General features: G+C 42.2%; 1 protein-coding gene across 1 annotated transcript in view; it reads right to left on the reverse strand.

Moving 5' to 3' along the window:
• The window catches only part of LOC143284298 (uncharacterized), a 45,227-nt gene extending 25,400 nt beyond the window's left edge, over positions 1–19,827 (reverse strand). Inside the window, exons 1-4 of the mRNA XM_076590999.1 lie at positions 19,700–19,827; positions 16,044–16,296; positions 2,254–3,238; positions 1,982–2,102 (exon numbers count right to left, since the gene is read on the reverse strand). Coding sequence (XP_076447114.1) covers positions 1,982–2,102; positions 2,254–3,238; positions 16,044–16,296; positions 19,700–19,781 — 1,441 coding nt within the window. The 5' untranslated portion in view covers positions 19,782–19,827. The remainder of the gene's footprint in view (positions 1–1,981; positions 2,103–2,253; positions 3,239–16,043; positions 16,297–19,699) is intronic.
• Between the last annotated feature and the right edge of the window lie 397 nt (positions 19,828–20,224).

Here is a 20,224-nt window from a genome sequence, read left to right on the forward strand (position 1 = left end):
AGCCAGCTGAATCCACTTAATGTTCAAGCTATGACTGTTCTTCCAATCATTGTATTGACCATTGACTTACTAGTTGGTCTCCTGGGTTGCCAATCTTTATACGAGGGTCATTCAATAAATAAGGTGAATTTTTGGTATAAGGACTTCTAATACAGATAGAAACTTACTTTTTTTTCTTTTTTTCTGTTTTACTTCTTTTTCACATGGATTTAATTTGTTTTGCAGATTAAAAAAAACTTTGAGAGTTTTGCCGATTAACAAAGATGGCCGACCAAGAAGCATGCTCCAGGATTGAACAGCGGTCAGTTATCAAGTTTTTGGTTGCTGAAGGGTGCAAACCAGTTGAAATTCATAGGAGAATGTCAACTGTGTATGGTGCCACATGTTTCAGCCGAAAAAATGTCTACAAGTGGGCAGTCCATGGAGTGGAAGCACGTAGGCTCTCCAGTGAAGAAGAAGTTCAAGTCCCAGCGGTCCACGAGGAAAGTGATGCTCACCATTTTTTGGGATATGCAAGGCCCAATCACCATTTCATTCCTTGAGAAAGGAAGCACTCTGAACAGTGCCAACTACTGTGAACTGCTGAGGCAGGTCAAGAAAGACAAAGAACAAACGCAGGGGTCATCAGTCAGAAGGAGTCATCTTGCATCATGACAACGCAAGGCCTCACACAGCAGCCCGAACGGTGCAGACCATCAACGAGCTGGGCTGGGAACTGCTCCCTCATCCCCCTTACAGCCCAGTCCTTGCCCCTTCAGACATTCACCTGTTTCGTCCCTTGAAAGCGTTCACGAGAGGCACGAAGTTTGAAAGTGACGATGAAGTCAAAAGTGTTGTGAGCGACTGGCTGAGACATCAGTCCAAAGATTTTTACGCTGAGGGAATACGGAAGCTTGTGCACAGATGGGAAAAGTGTGTGACAGTGCTGGGAGACTACGTTGAAAATTTTTTTTAAAAGTAAGCTTCTATCTGTATTAGAAGTCCTTATACCGAAAAATTCACCTTATTTATTGAATGACCCTCGTACAAAAGCCACTTATTCTGTCACGTTCATTATTCATGTATTATTTCATATGCCGATGTCAGTACTGCTACAGTGTTAGGTATTCCTTTCTTTATATTGACTCTCAGTACTGCCAGCTTTACAGTGTGCTTAATCATCTATAATGTGTGTGTGTAGTATTCTGTTGTGGTGATTACAAGATATTGCTTAATATCAGTTTCCGGTTAAGACCATTTTTTCCTATACAGCTTACTCTGCTATAGTGCCACATGATAACTGATTCATTTGAGTCACTTTGACACAGTATAAGCTTTATATGATCTATACTGTCAGTGTACTTTCACTGAATAAGCTTTAGTTTCAATTTCTATAACTGTACTATTTAAATGTATTAGAAATGTCAATTGCTCTCAGTGTTTGATCTCAACGCATATGCATTATGTTATGGGTATGTTATGTTGTTGCCTATTCCAAACCTAGTGGTAGTCTTTCCATATTAATATACATGTGCTTAGTATCCACTTGTATCTGACTTGTTGTACGTATGACATTTGTTTGTTTGCGTCTTACAAGCACTGTCTTCCTTACTCTTCTTCTGTTCTTCATTTCTTATGATATTGTAATAAAACCCATTGTGACTGGCCTCTATATGGCCCTGGCCTGTAGGAGGAGCATTCTATCCTTTTATTTTTTACCCTGTAAATTCAGTAATTCTTTGAATCCATTTTATTTTACCGTCCCCGGACCACTCGGGCTCGGTTCCTGACAATTGGCGTCGCCGACAGGATTGCTCCAAAGTTTGTTTTTTTTTTCCCCTAAAATCTTCTTATGCACAATTCAACTAACAGTAACTAAACCAACCCTTACACATTCCACCAACTGCAACGACCTACTGCAAATTCTCAGCATGCATTACTCAAGGAATGATATGGACACTGTCCACGGAAAAATATAGAAAAAAGAAAGATGCTGACGTACCTGCATTTGGTAATCCGCAGTCGATTCCTCCTGAGGACGAAACACAGTCGTCTTCGTCCACCAGTCCATCACAGTCATTATCTGTCAGGTCAGGATTCTGGGGTGTGGTTAATCCGCAGTCCTGGAAACACAAAATGCATGGTTGGTGGAGTTCCTCTGTGTGTGTGTGTGTGTGTGTGTGTGTGTGTGTGTGTGTGTGTGTGTACTTGGGTGCATGTTTATATGCTGAAGCAGGTGATGTTCTGGTGATAATCATGTACAAACACACTCACCTTTTCATTGACGTTTTCGTAGTGGGCCGCTAGCGGGGACAGTTGGGCGAGGTGGGCTTCCACACGCTGCAGATACAAGCCCACCACCTCCTGAGAACTCCCCGACACTCTCACCGGCACCGGGGCAGCCACCTCCATCACCACCACACGGTAATCGCTACGAACAGCTGAGCGGCTGACAGCACTCGTTTCATTCAAGCGAACACCGCCATATTGCACGTGCCCTTTGTACTTCTCCCGAACAACTGCCAACAGTTTATAGTCAGGGATCAGGACAGGGGTTGCTCCCGGGTTGAGGTACTGCACCACAGGCGTGAGAACGGTGAACGCTGGGAACCAGGGGGATGCGGAGGTCAGCTGCAGTTTCATGAACTGCACCACCAGCACGGGGCGGTTGGCGCGGATGTGGACGGGGTCTTGGAAATAGTGTTGCATCCACTGTCCGGCCGCTGGCAGAAAGACGGCTGGAGTGTCGGTGGTGCGGAGGGTTGTGTTGGGCTCTGTGCTCACCACGCGCACCGTCCCGCCCCCTAGCGACACGTACTCCTGACCCAGGGTGCTCAGGGGAGGTAACTGCTCCATGACGATGCCTCCGCTGCCTTTGAAGGTGGTCCACTGAGATCCAGCCAGCACCCCGACGTTGCGACTGCTGTCCACAAGAGCTCCGCTCATCTCGTACCCTCTAGCGATCACCCACGCTTCGTTTTGCCCCAGAGTCTTGGACATGGTGTCAGCTCCGGCGTAGTTAGTGTTGGCGTCGTCCACTCGGAAGGGGGCGTTTTCTGCAGGGATGGTCACGGTGACTTGGGTATCGGCTTCGCTGGCCAGGATCACGATCTGACAGGTGGAGTTGTCGCCATGACAGAGTGTGGCCACGCGGTAGGCTCCGCCCCACTTGGTCACAGGGATGGCCATGTAGCCGTCGTAGCCATCACTGCCTTGCACTATCACTCCGAAACGGCCACTAGATTCCAATATCACTGTCCTGCACACAGAGGAAGAGAAGAGAAAAGACCATAAGAGAACAGTTTGTCGTTTGAGTAACAATTCAGTCATGTGATTAGATGTTTTGTGATAAATGTCTTTCAGAAAGGAAATATTCCAAATTAAATTACAGGTGTGTGTGTGTGTGTGTGTGTGTGTGTGTGTGTGTGTGTGTGTGTGTGTAAAACAGTGGTATTCATCTTGAAGATAAAACAAGATATATGACGTCCATATCAATATTTCAAAGTGGATCACAGACAAACAAGCAGTTGAAAAAACTTCTGACCCATACCCTTCAAAGCATAATATTATTCAGACAGCTCAAACACAATGCAAAATAACACAAAGAAAGAAAAATACACTTTTCTGTTCTCCACCAAAGAAATCAGAATCCTTCCCGAGTTAAAACAAAACAGTACAATCTTCCATTTAAAATGATTGAATTGAAGTGTGCATTGCGAACCAGCAATACGTCCTTGTCTGCCCTAATCTAGACCAGATCTACTGCGCCTTGACTAGGTGTCTGCCATAAACTAGTGTATAGATTCTTTGTTGCCGACGGTCTGAACCACAACGTTGAAGATCGAAACAAATTAAACAACAACAAAGAAAGACAAAGGGAGATCATGAGAGTGACTGAGGAACAGCCGTTCTCCTCTGGAATTTTAAGGTATTTCTCTCATAGTAATTCTTGAGCAGTTTCACCAGAGATGCCTACGAAAGATCCTCGGCATTAAATGGCAAGACAGGGTCTCCAACCTCCAGGTCCTAGAGAGGAGTGGCCTGCCCAGCATCGAAAGCCAAATGATCCAGTGCCAGCTACGCTGGACAGGACACGTTGTCCGCATGACAGACAGCAGGATCCCGAAGATGCTTTTATATGGCCAATTGAAGGGAGGCCACCGTGAACTTGGAAGATCCTGCAAACCTCAAAGCCTGTGACATTGACATCGCTTCCTGGGAAACTGATGCCCTTGACCGCTGTCGCTGGAGGATGCTGAGCTCTAGTGGCACAAAGACGTTTGAAAACAAGAGAGCGCTGGTCATAAAGGAGAAGCGTGAGCGAAGGAAGCAGGGCTCAACTTCTGGAGACGTTTTCCCTTGCAACACCTGTGGGAAGTGCTGCGCATCCAGAATCGGCCTCTTCTCCCATATGAGGACACACACCGACAGATAAGCCCTGCCTGCCTACTCATCTGTCGGATCGACGAGAGACTCCATCATCAATACCACAGGAAAGCTTACCCTTCTTAAAATAAAATAAATGTATACAAAGTTTCATTCTTTATTGTCTTTTTCTGTCTCTCACTCTGTATGTTTGTCTGTCCTGTTGTTTTTTTCAAAACTTCCACAAATATATCTACAAATATATTTACTAACCATTTACTGTGTTGCCATAAAGGGAGTTAACTGGTGGGTGCTAAGCTCCCAAACAAGTAGATTCGTTTGAGAATGGGCCAGCCTACTTACTACCCCCTACCCTATTTACAACGTGCGAGCGAGATGAAATGTGATTTTAGTGTTGTGTTCCTAACACTTGTGCAAAGGTTGAGGCCGTTGAGTAGGTTAAGTCTTTCTTTTTCAAAGATTCATTTTAGACCTAGGTCTCTCAAAAGGGAAATGTGAACAGAAGCAAACACAACTATGGTAATGTCATGTTAATCAGGAATAAGAAGTAGTAACATTTTCCCTTCATGTAAAAGGTCTTGCAGAAATAATCTTTACCGGTTAACAAACAGCAAATCAATGTCCATAATATTTCATTTTCTATGTGTGTCTTTTTTCCTTACGAAGTATAACTTTAGATTTGGCATAGAATATTCCCGGAAGAATAGAATGCCATAATCTCAGAAATACTAGATCAGGTGGTCAGATAACAGAATCAAATGAAGTTAGCTGTGTTTTAGTGGTGTCTATTTTTAGAATGATTTTCTTGCCACACATCTGGAAAAAAAAGAGAAAAGAAAAAGGAAAAAAAAAAGAGAAAAAAAAAGAACTCCACCATCATGTTCTCTACTTCTTAACTGGCTTTTGTTTGAATTTCTTCAGGCTAAAATTAAAGTCATCTAGTCCTAGCAGAAGAAGAAAAAGAAGACAAAGGAACAACAACAACACAAGCATTGAGGAAGACAGTAAAAAAAAAAGAACTAAAGATCGAGACGAACAAACAAGAAAAATAAAAACAAATCAAAAACAGCAACAATAAAAACAAACGCTAGGATGAGAGAATGAAAGAACAAGAAATGTACAGAAGACCAGCCGCCGTGGCGAAGTGGTTAGCATCGCGGACTGACGGCTGGGAGGACGCGGGTTCGAATCCCAGCGGAGGTGGGTTTTTCGGCCCGTGGCCGGCTCCTACCCAGAGTTGAGTGTGCTGTGGGCTTAGATGTGGAGACTGGGACCACAAAGTCGAGTGTCATCCACTTCGAGGATGTGTCTTTGGGTGTGTTGCTCTAATTACCTGAACAACACTGCAAGTGTCTGTATCTCTCGGGCCTGGTTAACGCCGGGGTATCATTATGACAGGAAGCGTAGAGTACAGCCTTGTCACGCAGTTCCAAACCAAAATGGGCCTCCATAGCAACATCGTCATCGTCATCGTCATCCTCCTCCTCCTCCATCATCATCCTGCCCTGCTCTCATGGTAACCTCAGTTTCGATACCCCTCCATTTCTGTACTTGGGTTGAGTCCTGTCAATGTCTTCAGTGTCGGTAGATTCATGGGGGGCTGTTGTTGGAGGGACGTGGTGGCGGTCTCCACTCTGGGAGGGACGCTCACTCAGTCTGGCTCCGCGACTAAGCCATTATTGTCGTTAGTAGGGGGCTTAGCAGGTGGTGTCCTAAGTACGTTGAATCAGAACAGCCACCACGTAACACCACCGAAGTGACTCAGCAGGAGTGCAGGGTCTCCTCTGGTATGTGGCCTCCTGGCGACCTAACATCGATGGTTCCCTGCGGACTGCCGGCGCTGGAACTGTAACGGACGAACACGGGTGTGACCGTGTATGGGGGAATCTAAATGAGCGGCGTGGGGGTAATTCCACTGAAACGGTGTAGATGATGGGGCAGCAAAAAAAGAAAAGAAATGTACAGAAGGGTAGGACAAGACGTAGAAGACGTGGGACAACCTCAAGAAGTGAAAGGGCGAGGATTCTCAAAGCGACACGCTTTCATTGCGACACACGAACAGGGAAATGAGAGATAGGGGGCAGAGACAGAGGGGTGTGGGGGGTACCGAGAAAGAGAGAGAGGGGGGGAGAGAGAGAGAGTAAAGAGAAAGAGAGAGAGGGGTGGAGAGAGAATTAAGAGAGAGTAAAGAGAGAGGGGGAAAGAGAGAAAGAGAGAGACACTGACACTGACATTGACACTAGTTTATTGAAGAGGCCACAGTCCCTTTCTGTAGGGGTTCACAGTCGACATATATATTACTATTTACACAAGAAAAAAAGGAAAAATCAAAACAACATGCAAGAATAATTAGCAAATTCATATAAAGAATTATGTTCCGTGATATTTAGATTAACTGTTTTTTCTAACACGCTGCTTCACCTTTGTATATTTAGTCTGCATTCAAAATCTGAAATCCGAACATAAAGACATAAAATAGTAACTTCGCAAAAACAAGTATACTCTCTTCTGAAATTCTCACAAATCCCATATCATTATTTTCGAAATTGACAATATTCTGTAAATACTCAGATCTTAAACTTAATACTTTGGACAGAAAAAAAGATTTCAAGTGAGTTACTACACTTCATTCCTGACATAACGGTATCTGGGAACATTAATTTGTGATACCTGAGCCTAAACTGAGCGAGTGTGTTACGATATGTGTTCAACCATAATACATCCACGTATTTCCCTCTTCCAAAACAAGTCTTGCATTGTTAATATACCGAGTATCTTACACTATTTTCTAAGTGGTCATGCCAACGATGACAAAATGAGTTGTACAGTCTTTCTCTAAGTTCTTTGAAAAATAGTCTCTCATGTCCACACCCAAATAACTACACTTGCTCAAATCCATTTTCACACAGAACAGTTTGAACTTTGGTTACCCAAATGACATTTCCATCTTCATGCATTTTTTACCATTTTAAAGGCTGTCTTTGAAAATAGGTGTTTAGGTTGCTTCAGTAAGCGAAACAAGTATCTTATACATTTAAGGGCTGAATGAATCCATAATGGAAACCTGCCCAGTTCACTGTATACCATTCGTTAGGAGTTTGTTTCTATGACATGCAGCAAACAATTGCAAGCATAGAGCTGAATCCTTTCTATCTGTTCATACCTATCGAATCCCCAGATTTCTGTTTCGTACAACAAAACTGGGACAACCTCCGTGTTAAATAGTATGAGAAATACATCAGCTGAATTACAGCCTATTCTATTTAAGGTTCAAAGATTTTTTTTATTGTACTTTTCTTTGCTCTGACTGTAAGATCTTCCAATGCTGCTGTCCAACTGTGTCGTGTTGAAAACATTAGCCCTAAGCATTTGTATGAATTAACTATTTCCAATTTCCCACCATCTAAATACCATTTTTTCCTTGGTCCTAGAAACTCACCCTTCCTAAACACTAACACATAGGTTTGCCCATATTCACAACTAATCCCAATCTATGTGCAGATTCTTGAAGATTACTATTGTGGATATGACCATAAGGTCATCGGCGAAAAGTATCTAAAAAAAAAAAAAAAATCAATCTCCGCTGAGATGAGGGACAATTCATGTTTACCTTTCGTAGTTAATTCATTTGCCATTTCATTTATTAGAAGGTTGAATGGTGTTGGGCTGATAACGCAACCTTGTTTCAAACCTTCCAGATAGCCAAAAGTAGTAAGAAAACCTATTCCCACTCTTCACACATGACTATACTGTTTCGTACATTGCTTGGATTATGCGTAACATTTTCCCACTTATTCCTGGTTTCATAAGCACTGCTGCTAATATGTATCTGTTTACAGTGTCGTATGCCTTTCTGAAGTCAATGGAGGCAACATACAATGTTGTGTTTTTTGGAGAAATGGTTTTCAATACCAGCATGAAGTGTGAAAATGTGATCTATTGCTGAACGTCCCCTACGAAAGCCTGCTTATCCCTCGTTTACCAGAGAACTGTTTTCAGTTCAGAGTTTTTGCATATCATTCATAATTTTGGTGAACACCTTGCTCACAATACTTAGTAATTATATATGTAGCCGTGTTGCTGAACCGAGTGGTTCTTCAAGGGGATGGTACAAAAGAACTAACTAAAGATTGATTGAATGTATTAAAGTAATACATGAGATTTCCCGCTCACAGGCCAGGAACATATAGAGGCCAAATGGGTTTTTCTATTGTTTTATTTATAATAGTTACGTAGAGAACTAAGACGAAGAAATAGGAAGAGAATATAAGAAAGAGAAGACAAATAATGAGAGAAGAATAGAAGACGATATAAGAAAAGAAGACATAAAAAGAGAAGACAGTGCAGTGATACATAGCAAGATGTCACTGTTGTGGGAACAACACTGCTCGCAACACAGCAAGAGAGAAAGAGAGCAGGCTCTGGCCACGGGCTGGCTCAGGTGTCAAGTGACCATTCATTACCCTCTCTGCCAATTTATACAGGTTAAGCGAACTACAAAGACAATCACGTGGACTGCGAAGCAGATCGGTTCTAATCAGGCCAAATCCGACAAATTTCTTACAAGGTGTTCAGTGATAGATTGCTAAATGATTCCTGAACCGATTTATGTCGAATAAGTTGCAAAAGAAAGAGCTCAACACCTACTTTCTAATGAGTATAAAATGAAGTGTTGACTACTTACGATGAATTTATAATCTTGATTTAATTCACCTGAAAAGGGTCAGTTTTAACGAGGTCGTCGCTGAAAACTACAAACTGCGTTAAATCAGTTTAACGTAGGCAAACATAAATGGAACAGATTTAAAGATGGAATCGAGACGATTCTGCCAGTATATAATACTTGTACTTTACTGATCCGACAAAAGAGATATCAATTAAAACCGTGGAGCAAAAACACAGATTACAGCTCAGCCAATAGGGTACCGTGACACTGGTCGAACAGGGAGTGTGAGGCGAGAAGGACAGAATGACGTAAGCGGCTTTGCGTTCCAACTGGGAACGGCATCACACATCTGCGCGGGCTATTGAGGACCAGCGGGTTAGTTGCGAAAACGTCGTCTGCTATTCTGTTTGTCTGTGAAGCATAATCTGAAGCCAATGATCGCTGTCTGAAGCGGGATGAAGCTAAGCACTTGGCTACATATACATGGTTAGTTGTCTGGACTGTTAAAAATACCTTTTTTGTGTACCGGTACAATTATTGCTCTTGTCCATTCTTCTGGGAAGGTCCCTCCAACAAAGAGCTTGTTAAAGTAAACGTTCAAGTAATGTATGATTGCTGGTTCTGCTACTTTCAACATTTCTGCTAATACACTGTCCTGTCCTGCTGCCTGTCTGCTTTTCAACTTCTTGGCTGCTTTTCTTATAAGATAAGATAAGATAAGATAAGAATAACTTTATTATCTCCAACTGGAGAAATTTGGCCAGGTGCATTATCACAACATAAACAAGTAAACAACATGGGGACCATAACTGTAAAAGCCATCAACAGCCCCTACAAATATTACGAAGATACAAATGTAAAATAATATCACATACATCGTTTCATACATACATCCACAAACTGCAGGTAATAACTAGTATTCTTAATGTAAAAACAGAAAGAATTAAGAAACATTATTTGAATATAATTATAAACATAGCCTACTATACTGCACATTGATTATAATAGACAGATAAGATAAGAATAAAGATGAATTGCGGAAAACCACAACCAGAAAATCAGCACACACCCGCACCGCACCCCCACCTCCCACCACCACCCACCCCACACGCGCGGATAACTTGATTAAACAAGAGTAATAAACATATGTTCTCAAATAAAAGCATTTCACATATTCGCTTTTAAAAACATTGCAATTAATTATTACATCGTAATTATTAAACAGAAATATATTTAGAATATGGACGTTAGCATTAGACATATTCATTGTACATTCATCCTGCATATTGCACATTATTCTTCCTACATATTGCACATTCATTATAACCAGTTGTCACGTTTTAAGCTCAGTAAACACACACACACACACACACACACACACACACACACACACACACACACACACACACACACACACACCACAACTAGAACAAGGTACAGCCTATCATGCACGGACACAGTTCTCAAGAATTTAAAAGGTGGATTGAACGTGGAATAAAAGTCTTCAGAGCTCTGGATTTCAACTTAAAAGTTCTGTAGCGTCGTCCTGATGGCAATAGCTCATAATACTTTGCTAAAATATGGGTGTCGTCAGTTGCTATCTGCCTGCTTTTTTAACCACTCGACTTTCATACAGCTCTTGCATACTAGCTTGTTTCACTCCCACAATTTTACTGCATACACTCATGACATCGTTCAAAACACGCTTACTCCTCACTCCCAAACTTCCATACCAGCACATAAATGAAACTGTAAGCACGGACTCGATACAACATCGATAATAACTTTGAAGAATATTTGAATTTATACCAACATTTCTAAGCTTCTGTAAACAAAATATTCTAGATTGACATTTCTTATGAATGGAATCAACATTTCTGTCAAAAGTCAGCTTATTGTCTAAGATGGTCCCTAAATATCTATATTCATTGACCCTCTCCACTGTTTGACCATCAATAACAAGGTCAGCTACAGGCAAAGGGTCTTTCCGAAAATCTATTAACATTTCTTTTGTTTTCAATACGTTGAGATCCAGATAGTTTTTCTCACACCAGGAGCAGAACTTTTTAATTTCACTGAAATAAATAGCATCAGAGTTGAACAGATCTTCAATTGCTGAATCATCAGAATATTTTATGACAGGAGTTTCCTCCGTGCCTCTGCAGTCATTTGTGTACAGTGTAAAAAGAACAGGGGACAGCACTGTACCTTGGGGTGCACCAGTAGAAGTAGATTTTAGAGAAGAGTGGGCAGAATGAAAGCGGAATGACTGAGTTCTATTGAGAAGAAAACTTACTATCCAAAGAGTAAGCTTAGGATCAACATCCATGCCTAGCAGTTTGAGGGCAAGGAGATGAGGTTGTATTGTGTTAAAAGCAGAAGAGAAGTCAACAAAAAGGATACGAACGAAAGATCCCGTGTTATTCAAATGAAGGAAAGCATTATGAAGGAGAGTTAGGATAGCATCGTCAATACTTCTGTGTGCTTTATAAGCAAACTGAAGAGAGTCAAGCTGCTGTTCAGTGAAAGAAAGAAGATGTCGGAGAATAATTTTTTCAAAGCATTTCATCACTACTGAAGTCAAGGCAACAGGACGGTAATCATTTAGTGCGGCTGGGTTCTTTTTCTTGGGGATAGGACAGATAGTAGATTTTTTCCAGATGCTGGGGACAGAGCAGTCCTTCAGAGACCAGTTGAAAATTTTACAGAACACGTCACACAACTGGGAAGCACATGTTTTCAGTAATCTTCAGCAGATATTGTCGGGGCCAATTGCCTTCGTGACATTCAGTTTTAAAAATAAAGATTCAACAACTTTTGCATCGATCTCAAAGTCTTCACCTGTGTTCCTATCTTTGATCTTTTCCTGCAACTGTGAGATAACACTATCCAGTTCCCTTCCCAGATCATTCCTTTCACATTTTCCATTTATCTCTGCTTCGCTTATGGCAATGTCCATGAATCGTCGCCGTTTTCTCTGGTATTATGCATATCAGTTAGATCACCGTTACCACTGATGATGGAGTCTCCCGTCGGTCCGACGGATGAGTAGGCAGGCAGGCTTATCTGTCGGTGTGTGTCCTCATATGGGAGAAGAGGCCGATTCTGGATGCACAGCACTTCCCACAGGTGTTGCAAGGGAAAACGTATCCCGAAGTTGAGCCCTGCTTCCTTCGCTCACGCTTCTCCTTAATGGCCCGCGTTCTCTTGTTTTCAAACGTCTTTATGCCACTAGAGCACAGCATCCTCCAGCGACAGCGGTCAAGGGCATCAGTTTCCCAGGAAGCGATGTCAATGTCACAGGCTTTGAGGTTTGTCTTCAAGGTGTCTTTAAAGCGCTTGCAGGGTTTCCACTAATGTTCTTATTAAACACATTATCAAAGTGAAATACTTATTCCCTGTTACTAATGCTATTAATATTGTTCTACTTTTCCTGTTTCTTGACTTCCTACCAAAATTCTTTCGAGTCTTGTGCAGAGTTGAGAAGTGTTTCTACTGTCGATCTTTTGTCTTCTCTTTTATTACTTTCAGTTAAAGCTTTGTAAACTTTACCTTTTTGCGAGTATTCACTGTGATCCTCTTTTTTCTTTGATTTATTGAAAAGTCTCAAATACCTTCTTACCTCTTTTTTTCTTTAAGGAGCACTCTTTGTCAAACCATTTCGATTTACAATTTCTTTCTTTCGCATTATTAGAAAAACAAATCATATTGTTTGCAGCATCCAAGTGGGATCTATTGAGCAGCATCAAAGAATAATCCGAATCAGTATTTATCAGGCTTTTTGCATCCAAGATTCCATTTCGAAATGTTTGTGATGCAAAGAACAAGATGAAGAAGAAGAAGAAGAAGTACAACAACAACAACAACAACAAAAGAACTGAGGAAAACAATTGGAAAAAAAAAATTAAAAGACCTTAAGAGAGACGAACAAACACTTAAAAGAATGAGAGAAGAGCAGAGAGAATGAAAGAAGAAGAAATGTGCAGTAGGGAGGACAAGAAGCTGAAGAAGTGGGGAAATATCAAGAAGAAGTGAAAGGGCGATGATGATTCGACCTGCAGCATCAAAAGTATTCTTTGTTCAAACCGTTCTCAAAGCGACACATTTTCCATTGCGACACACAAACAGGGAACTGAAAGAGAGAGAGAGAGAGCACATAGAGAGTAAACAGAAAGAGAGAAGGAGAGAGAGAGAGAGAGAGAGAGAGAACACATAGAGAGTAAACAGAAAGAGAGAAGGAGAGAGAGAGAGAGAACACATAGAGAGTAAACAGAAAGAGAGAAGGAGAGAGAGAGAGAGAGAGAGAGAGAGAGAGAGAGAGAGAGAACACATAGAGAGTAAACAGAAAGAGAGAAGGAGAGAGAGAGAGAGAGAGAACACATACAGAGTAAACAGAAAGAGAGAAGGAGAGAGAGAGAGAGAGAAAGAGAGAGAGAGAGAGAACACATAGAGAGTAAACAGAAAGAGAGAAGGAGAGAGAGAGAGAGAGAGAGAGAGAGAGAGAGAGAGAGAGAGAACACATAGAGAGAAAACAGAAAGAGAGAAGGAGAGAGAGAGAGAGAGAGAGAGAGAGAGAGAGAGAGAACACATAGAGAGTAAACAGAAAGAGAGAAGGAGAGAGAGAGAGAGAGAACACATAGAGAGTAAACAGAAAGAGAGAAGGAGAAAGAGAGAGAGAGAGAACACATAGAGAGTAAACAGAAAGAGAGAAGGAAAGAGAGTAAAGAGAACAGAGACATAGTGGGAAAGAGAGAGTAAACAGACACACAGAGAGTGGGGGGGAGGAGGGGAGTGTGTGTGTGTGTGTGTGTGTGTGTGTGTGTGTGTGTGTGTGTGTGTGTAAAGACACACAGAGAGAGAAAGAGAAACAAGAGATAGGGAGAGAGAGGGTGAAAGAGAGAGAGAGAAAAGGAAAGCGGAAGGGAGAGAGAGTGGGGCGGAGAGGGAGGGATGGAGAGAGACAGAGAGAGGTAGGGGGGGGGGGGGAGAGAGAGAGGAGGGGGGGGGGGTGCGAGAGAGAACTAATTAAATAATATTATTTTCTGATGGTAATAGGATAGAGAAGACAATGCAGCTCCATCTATCCCTCGAAAGCGGAACCACCACGATAAAACAACACGTGCATTATGAATCACGGCTTCATGAATAATGAACGCTACATAACGAAAGTAGAGAACAGTGAGAATCAACGAGAGAGAGAGGGGGGGGGAGAGAAGAGAGAGAGAGAGAGAGAGAGTACAGAGAAAGAGAGAAAGAAAGGGAGAGGGAGAGAGAGAGTAAAGAGAAAGAGAGAGGGAGAGAATAAAGAGAAAGAGAGAGAAGGAGAGAGAAAGTAAAGAGAGAGAAAAAAAGAGAGAGAGGGAGAGAGAGAGAGAGAGTGGGAGGGACAGAGAGGAAGAGAGAGAGGGGTGATGAAATGATGAAGGATGAAAGGTCATTTTGGATGACTGATGACTTGCGCGATGAGTTTGTTTAAAGTGAAGAGGATTTGCGCAACGTCGACCTCACTCTCTCGTCCGGGTCCACCAATTTCCAGTGGCAAGACTAAGTCAAGACGACTGGAGGATGAGCACGGATGCAGTGGATGACCAAGATATCCTTTCGGTGTCTCATCTTGCTCTCTGCACTCCACAGTGCGTTGCTGTAACCGCCTTCCTCTCCGTTGAACGGCTAACAGGGTAAGCAAGACAATGCTGCTGTTCCATCCAGCACTCGAAAGGGGAATCATCGCAACAAAACAACACGTACGTCATGATTCACGGTTTCATGAATAATAAATTCACATGTATAAAGCTACGTAACGAAAGGAACTAAGTGCTCAGGACTCAAAAACGTTTTTCATTCAAGGATTAAGAACACTGAGAATGAGAGAGAGAGAGAGAGAGAGAGAGAGAGAGAGAGAAGCTATGAATGCATGCCAAGATAATAATCACAATGAAAACCAAAAGGACAGACACAGAGCGACAGAGACAGACAGACTGACAGACAGACAAAGAGGAAGAGAGACAGAGACAGAGAACACAAATGCCTATTCAACCCCCCCCTTCCCCTCCGTGCCCCGCCACCACTGTCACCCCCATCCCCCACCCCCACCCCCAACGGGAAAAAAAGTATGAAATAAAAGGGGGTTGGGGGCATGGGGGCGATTTCGAGGGAGGACACAATTCAAATAATGAGAGACTGGCAGACAGAGAAAGACAGACAAGCAGATAGAATGAGAGACAATAAAGAGGGGTATCTCTCTCCATGTTACCACCCTTTAACTCTCTCCATGGGAACGGCGAAAGAGACGACGTTAACAGCGTTTCACTCCAATTACAATCATCAAAATATTGCAAGCGGAAGGCTCTAATACTGAAGAGGTGAATATTGACAAAGAATACCACAATTCTGACGACGGAAGCTAAAGGTTGGGTCATTCAGACACCCACTGAACATCCGATGGGTCTGTGTAGAGGAGAAGAGAGGACTGGCCGTACTGAGTGAGCTAAAGTTTAATCATTAATTCTCCAGGCCTCAGTGTTCTTTCATTGAGAAACAAGAGAAACCGAGTGAGATAAACAGGCTGCTAAACTCTCTGGGTAACAGACAAACAGACAGAGAGGGCAGAGACAGAGACAAACATGGACATGGAGACAGAACGTTTATATATATATATATACAAGTTCAGTAGGATTATCATAATAAATAATAAAATAAATAAATAAATAATTTTTTTTTTTTTAAAGAACACAAGCGGAGCTAAGGCTAACTTGAAAAAGGGTACACGAATCAACAATCAACTCATAAACAAAAGTATCAACAAAAGTATAATAAATAATAAATAAATAAATAAATTTTTTTTTTTTTTAAAGAACACAAGCGGAGCTAAGGCTAACTTGAAAAAGGGTACACGAATCAACAATCAACTCATAAACAAAAGTATCCTCCCATCTCTCAAAAGGAGTAAGCCGTTTTTTGTTTTTTTTTAAATTGAGGAAAGGTGGGGGTGGGAGGGACTGAAAGCACTTACAGATGGACGGACTGACCACTGGCCGGCAGAAGAAAACTTGACGAGGGCGGTGTCAACAGTGAATTCACGAATCCCTCGGCTGGAATAGTAATGGGTGTGAGCGATTGTCCATTTGTGTTCACGGTGACGGTCACCTCAGCATTTCCAGGATTGGTCAGCAAGAGACGCAGGTCTTGATTCGCTGTGGCCTTGCTGGGGTCTTGACCGAAGGGTAAAGCCACGATGAACTTGGTCCCATACTGCTGCTGGCAACCTGAGAGAGTCGACAGTTTAGACGTTTTGAAGCGTGGGTCTTGTCGAGTTGGTTCATCACGGAACTTTCACACGCACAACACAACACAACACAACAAAACACACGCACATAACACACACACACACACGCACACACACACACACACACACACACGCACACACACACACGCACGCACACACACACACACACACACACACACACACACACACACACACACACACACACACACGAAAATGTGCCACTTGCTGTTTAACTGGAAGTCAACATTGAAACGAACGAGCCTTCTTATATGCAATGAAGATTATGGCTGATTTTATCAGAATATCATCAATCAGTTATAAATGGCTGTTTTATCAGAAAACCATCAATCTATCTGTACCACTAGTATTGACTCAAAGGATGTTTACTTCTTTTTCTTTTTTCTTTTTTTTTTTTTTGCTGCCCCATCATCTGCACTGTTTCAGTGGAATTACCCCCACGCTGATCATTTAACTTCCCCCATACAGGGCCACACCCGGGTTCGTCCGTCACAGTTACAGCGTCGGCAGTCCGCAGGGAACCATCGATTTTAGGTCGCCAGGAGGCCACATACCAGAGGAGACCCTGCATTGCTGCTGAGTCACATCGGTGGTGTTCAGTGGTGCCAGAGTGAGTGAGCGTCCCTCCCAGAGTGGAGACCGCCATCACATCCCCCAAACAACAGCACCCATGAATATGCCGATACTGAAGACATTGACAGGACTCACCCCAAGCACGGAAATGGAGGGGTATCGAAACTGAGGTCACCATGAGAGCAGGGCATGAAGGGCCACTGACTTTGAGACTGTTTTGTTTATGTTGTTCATAGATTTAACTTTGTAAAGTATATTTATAATAAAAATGCTTAGGAACACTCCTTGTGCCTGTGGTAATTTTGATGTGGCCCAGTTCTGATTACTGATGACATGAGGTTGAAAATTAAGGCATTTCTTGTTCGATTAAGAACGGCTGGAATGCATTTCCCAAGTTAGTTTCTAAGTAATATGTACATTCCACCCAGTAACTTTAGTTCAGAAGTGTACTTTAACTATATATCGCTGTAATTTATTAATCTAATTCATAATTATGTCTGAAAAGTGTACGAGACATCAGAGCAGTATTATCGGCAAATGACAGCATAGTAGAATCTCCAGCAAACCTGTCCAGAAACTGGTATGTGTACTTCCCATTGCTTGCCACTCAATCAATACATCTGTAATAAGCAGTCAAACAATCAAGGTAGACAGTTTGCAACCTTGCTTCACCCCAGCCATACAACCAAAAGCGTTTGACAACTCTGCTCCGCTCCGAACAGTCATATGAACTGTAAACATTTTCAAGGGGGTTTATTCTATTTTCAAACGAATCTCATAACTTCCTGTGATAGACTGAATCAAAGGCGTTTTGGGAATCTATATGCAACGTATAATTTACTTTTGTGTATTCCATTCAAACAATTATCTATCATTGATACTTACATAAATGATCAATTTTGGAATGGATGTAATATGGTGTAAAGGAGGTATTTATCTTTTTGTCGTTTCTGTCGTGTCGTTTCTGTCGTGTCGTCACATACATACATTTAGTTTTGCCTCTATTTAGGGACATGTGGTTCAACTCAGTTCATATGACCAAACAAGCTACATTGTTCTGAAGATCATTTACAAGTTCAGTAGGATTATCATTATTTGACTGAAGTGAGGTGTCACCCGCGAACATTTCACATGTGCATTGTATATGTAAAGGCAAGTCATTTATATATATGGAAAAATAAAATAAAAAAGGTCCAAGCACTGATCCTTGTGGTATACCAAATTTTACAGGCAGTAAAAGAACTGCTAGAACTGATTTCAACCAACTGATGACGGTCACTGAGAAAGAAGATGTGTGTGTGTGTGTGTGTGTGTGTGTGTGTGTGTGTGTGTGTGTGTGTGTGTGTGTGTGCGTGTGTGCGTGTGTGTGTGTCTGTGTGTTGTGTTGTGTTGTGTGTGTGTATATATATGTGTGTGTGTGTGACCTTCAGAACTTAACAATTTTCCTTTTGTGTCATTTAAAAGTAGAAATGATTTTTTTTTAAACGAGACGTTCAGTTTCTATTCCTATTTTACTGCACACTTATTCGATTTCGAAAACACCAAAAAGGTTCTTTTTTTATCAGTTTGAAATTGGGATCTAGTCTGCTTTGTATCAGTTAATACATTCATTTTTCTGTCAGTTGTCATTGAGAAGCTCTTGTGTTTTCTTGATATTTCTGAATATCTGGATCTTTTAGATTTTTTTTTCAGATAAATGTACGGTTGTAATATATTTTCATTTAAAGGTTTATTTTCCAAAGTAAATAAAGCAGCGCACCCTTCAAACTGTATGTTTAAGCTGTATATCATAACTCTTATACAGGCTGTAGTCAGTAGCTCTGAAATAGCCATTTTGTGGCCAGTTGAGCAAAATGACTAAAGCTGTGGTCTGATTTATTTGGCCACACAAATTAAAAGCACTTTTCTAAATCATGCGATAGTTCATAGTGCTACGTGGAAATATCACATTCATGTAGCATTTGTATCTCAAAAGCGGCGGTGTATTTTATTTCTGCTTTCTGTATATGACGTTTTATGTTCTCACAGAATGTCTAACTCGCTGTTTCGTTAAGTCATTATTACACCTATTATGACGATTGAAATCAATGAAATCTTTTTCATGTAGACTTCTCCTCTGTCAACAGGCCCTCATCTTCCCCAGAATCCCACCATGACCCAAAGACAGCACTTGTGTGGGGGCTTGAATGAATAGGTTACTATCACTTTCATATAAAATGCGTTTTTGATACAATAAAGTGTAAAATCACTTCCTTTGTAACTGCCCGGGTAACAAAAAACAAAACATATCAAGGGTTTCAGAATGAATGCAGCACTTTAAGATGTCTATAACGGTTCAACGCATATCATTAAAGAAAAGAAAACAAAAGAAACAAAAGTATGCAGTATAACAAACAAATAAACAAAATGTATCTTGGGCACAAATTCAAAAGCGAATGTCATGTTTGGTTCATTTCATATTGCTACTTAGAACTACAATGTAAAATAGCAGTCCAGACATATTAGCCTGAAGGCCTAGTTATATGTTACACAAAAACACAATAAGCTCTGTATCACACTCTCTCTTCCAATCTCTCTCTCTGTCCTCCTTTCATCTCTCTCTCTCTCCCTCTCTCTCTTTCTCTCCATAAACACACACACACACACACTCACACACACACACAACATACATACACGCACAGACTCACAGACACAGACACAGACAGACAGACACACAGACACACACACACACACACACACACACACACACACACACACACACACACACACAAGAGAGAGACACAGAGACTTACAAACTTCTCCCACACTCCAGAGGACGGTGACGACGAAGACAGGGAGGAACACGCAGAGCGTGCACACCCGATAACAATCCATGGCGCACTGACCTCACCATGGTCCCCACAGTCCTTCACTGGGACCGCTGCATCACACACACACACACACACACACACACACACACACACACACACCATCAGCCTCCCCCCCACCCCCCACACCCCACACACACACCAACTCCACCCCTTCCCTCCCCTCCCCACCCCCTATTCCCCCAAACCACACACACACACAACACACGCACCACGCGCCACGCACGCCGGTTCCATGCAGCGAGTTGCGGACGGCGGGGGACAGATGCTGGCGACACACGTCTCCATCAGTCCGCTGCGGCAACAGGGGATCAGGTGGGGGGGGCGGGGGGGGGCGAGGGGGGGGGGAGAGTGAAGTGGGAGAGGGTCGATAGGAGGGTGTGGCAAGAGAATTGGGGGTGGAGTGGGGGGAGGGGGGGGGGGTTGAGGAAGGTAGTGGCGATGGGAGAG

Source organism: Babylonia areolata, chromosome 7 (assembly GCF_041734735.1).
Source record: "Babylonia areolata isolate BAREFJ2019XMU chromosome 7, ASM4173473v1, whole genome shotgun sequence".
Classification (NCBI taxonomy): domain Eukaryota; kingdom Metazoa; phylum Mollusca; class Gastropoda; order Neogastropoda; family Buccinidae; genus Babylonia; species Babylonia areolata.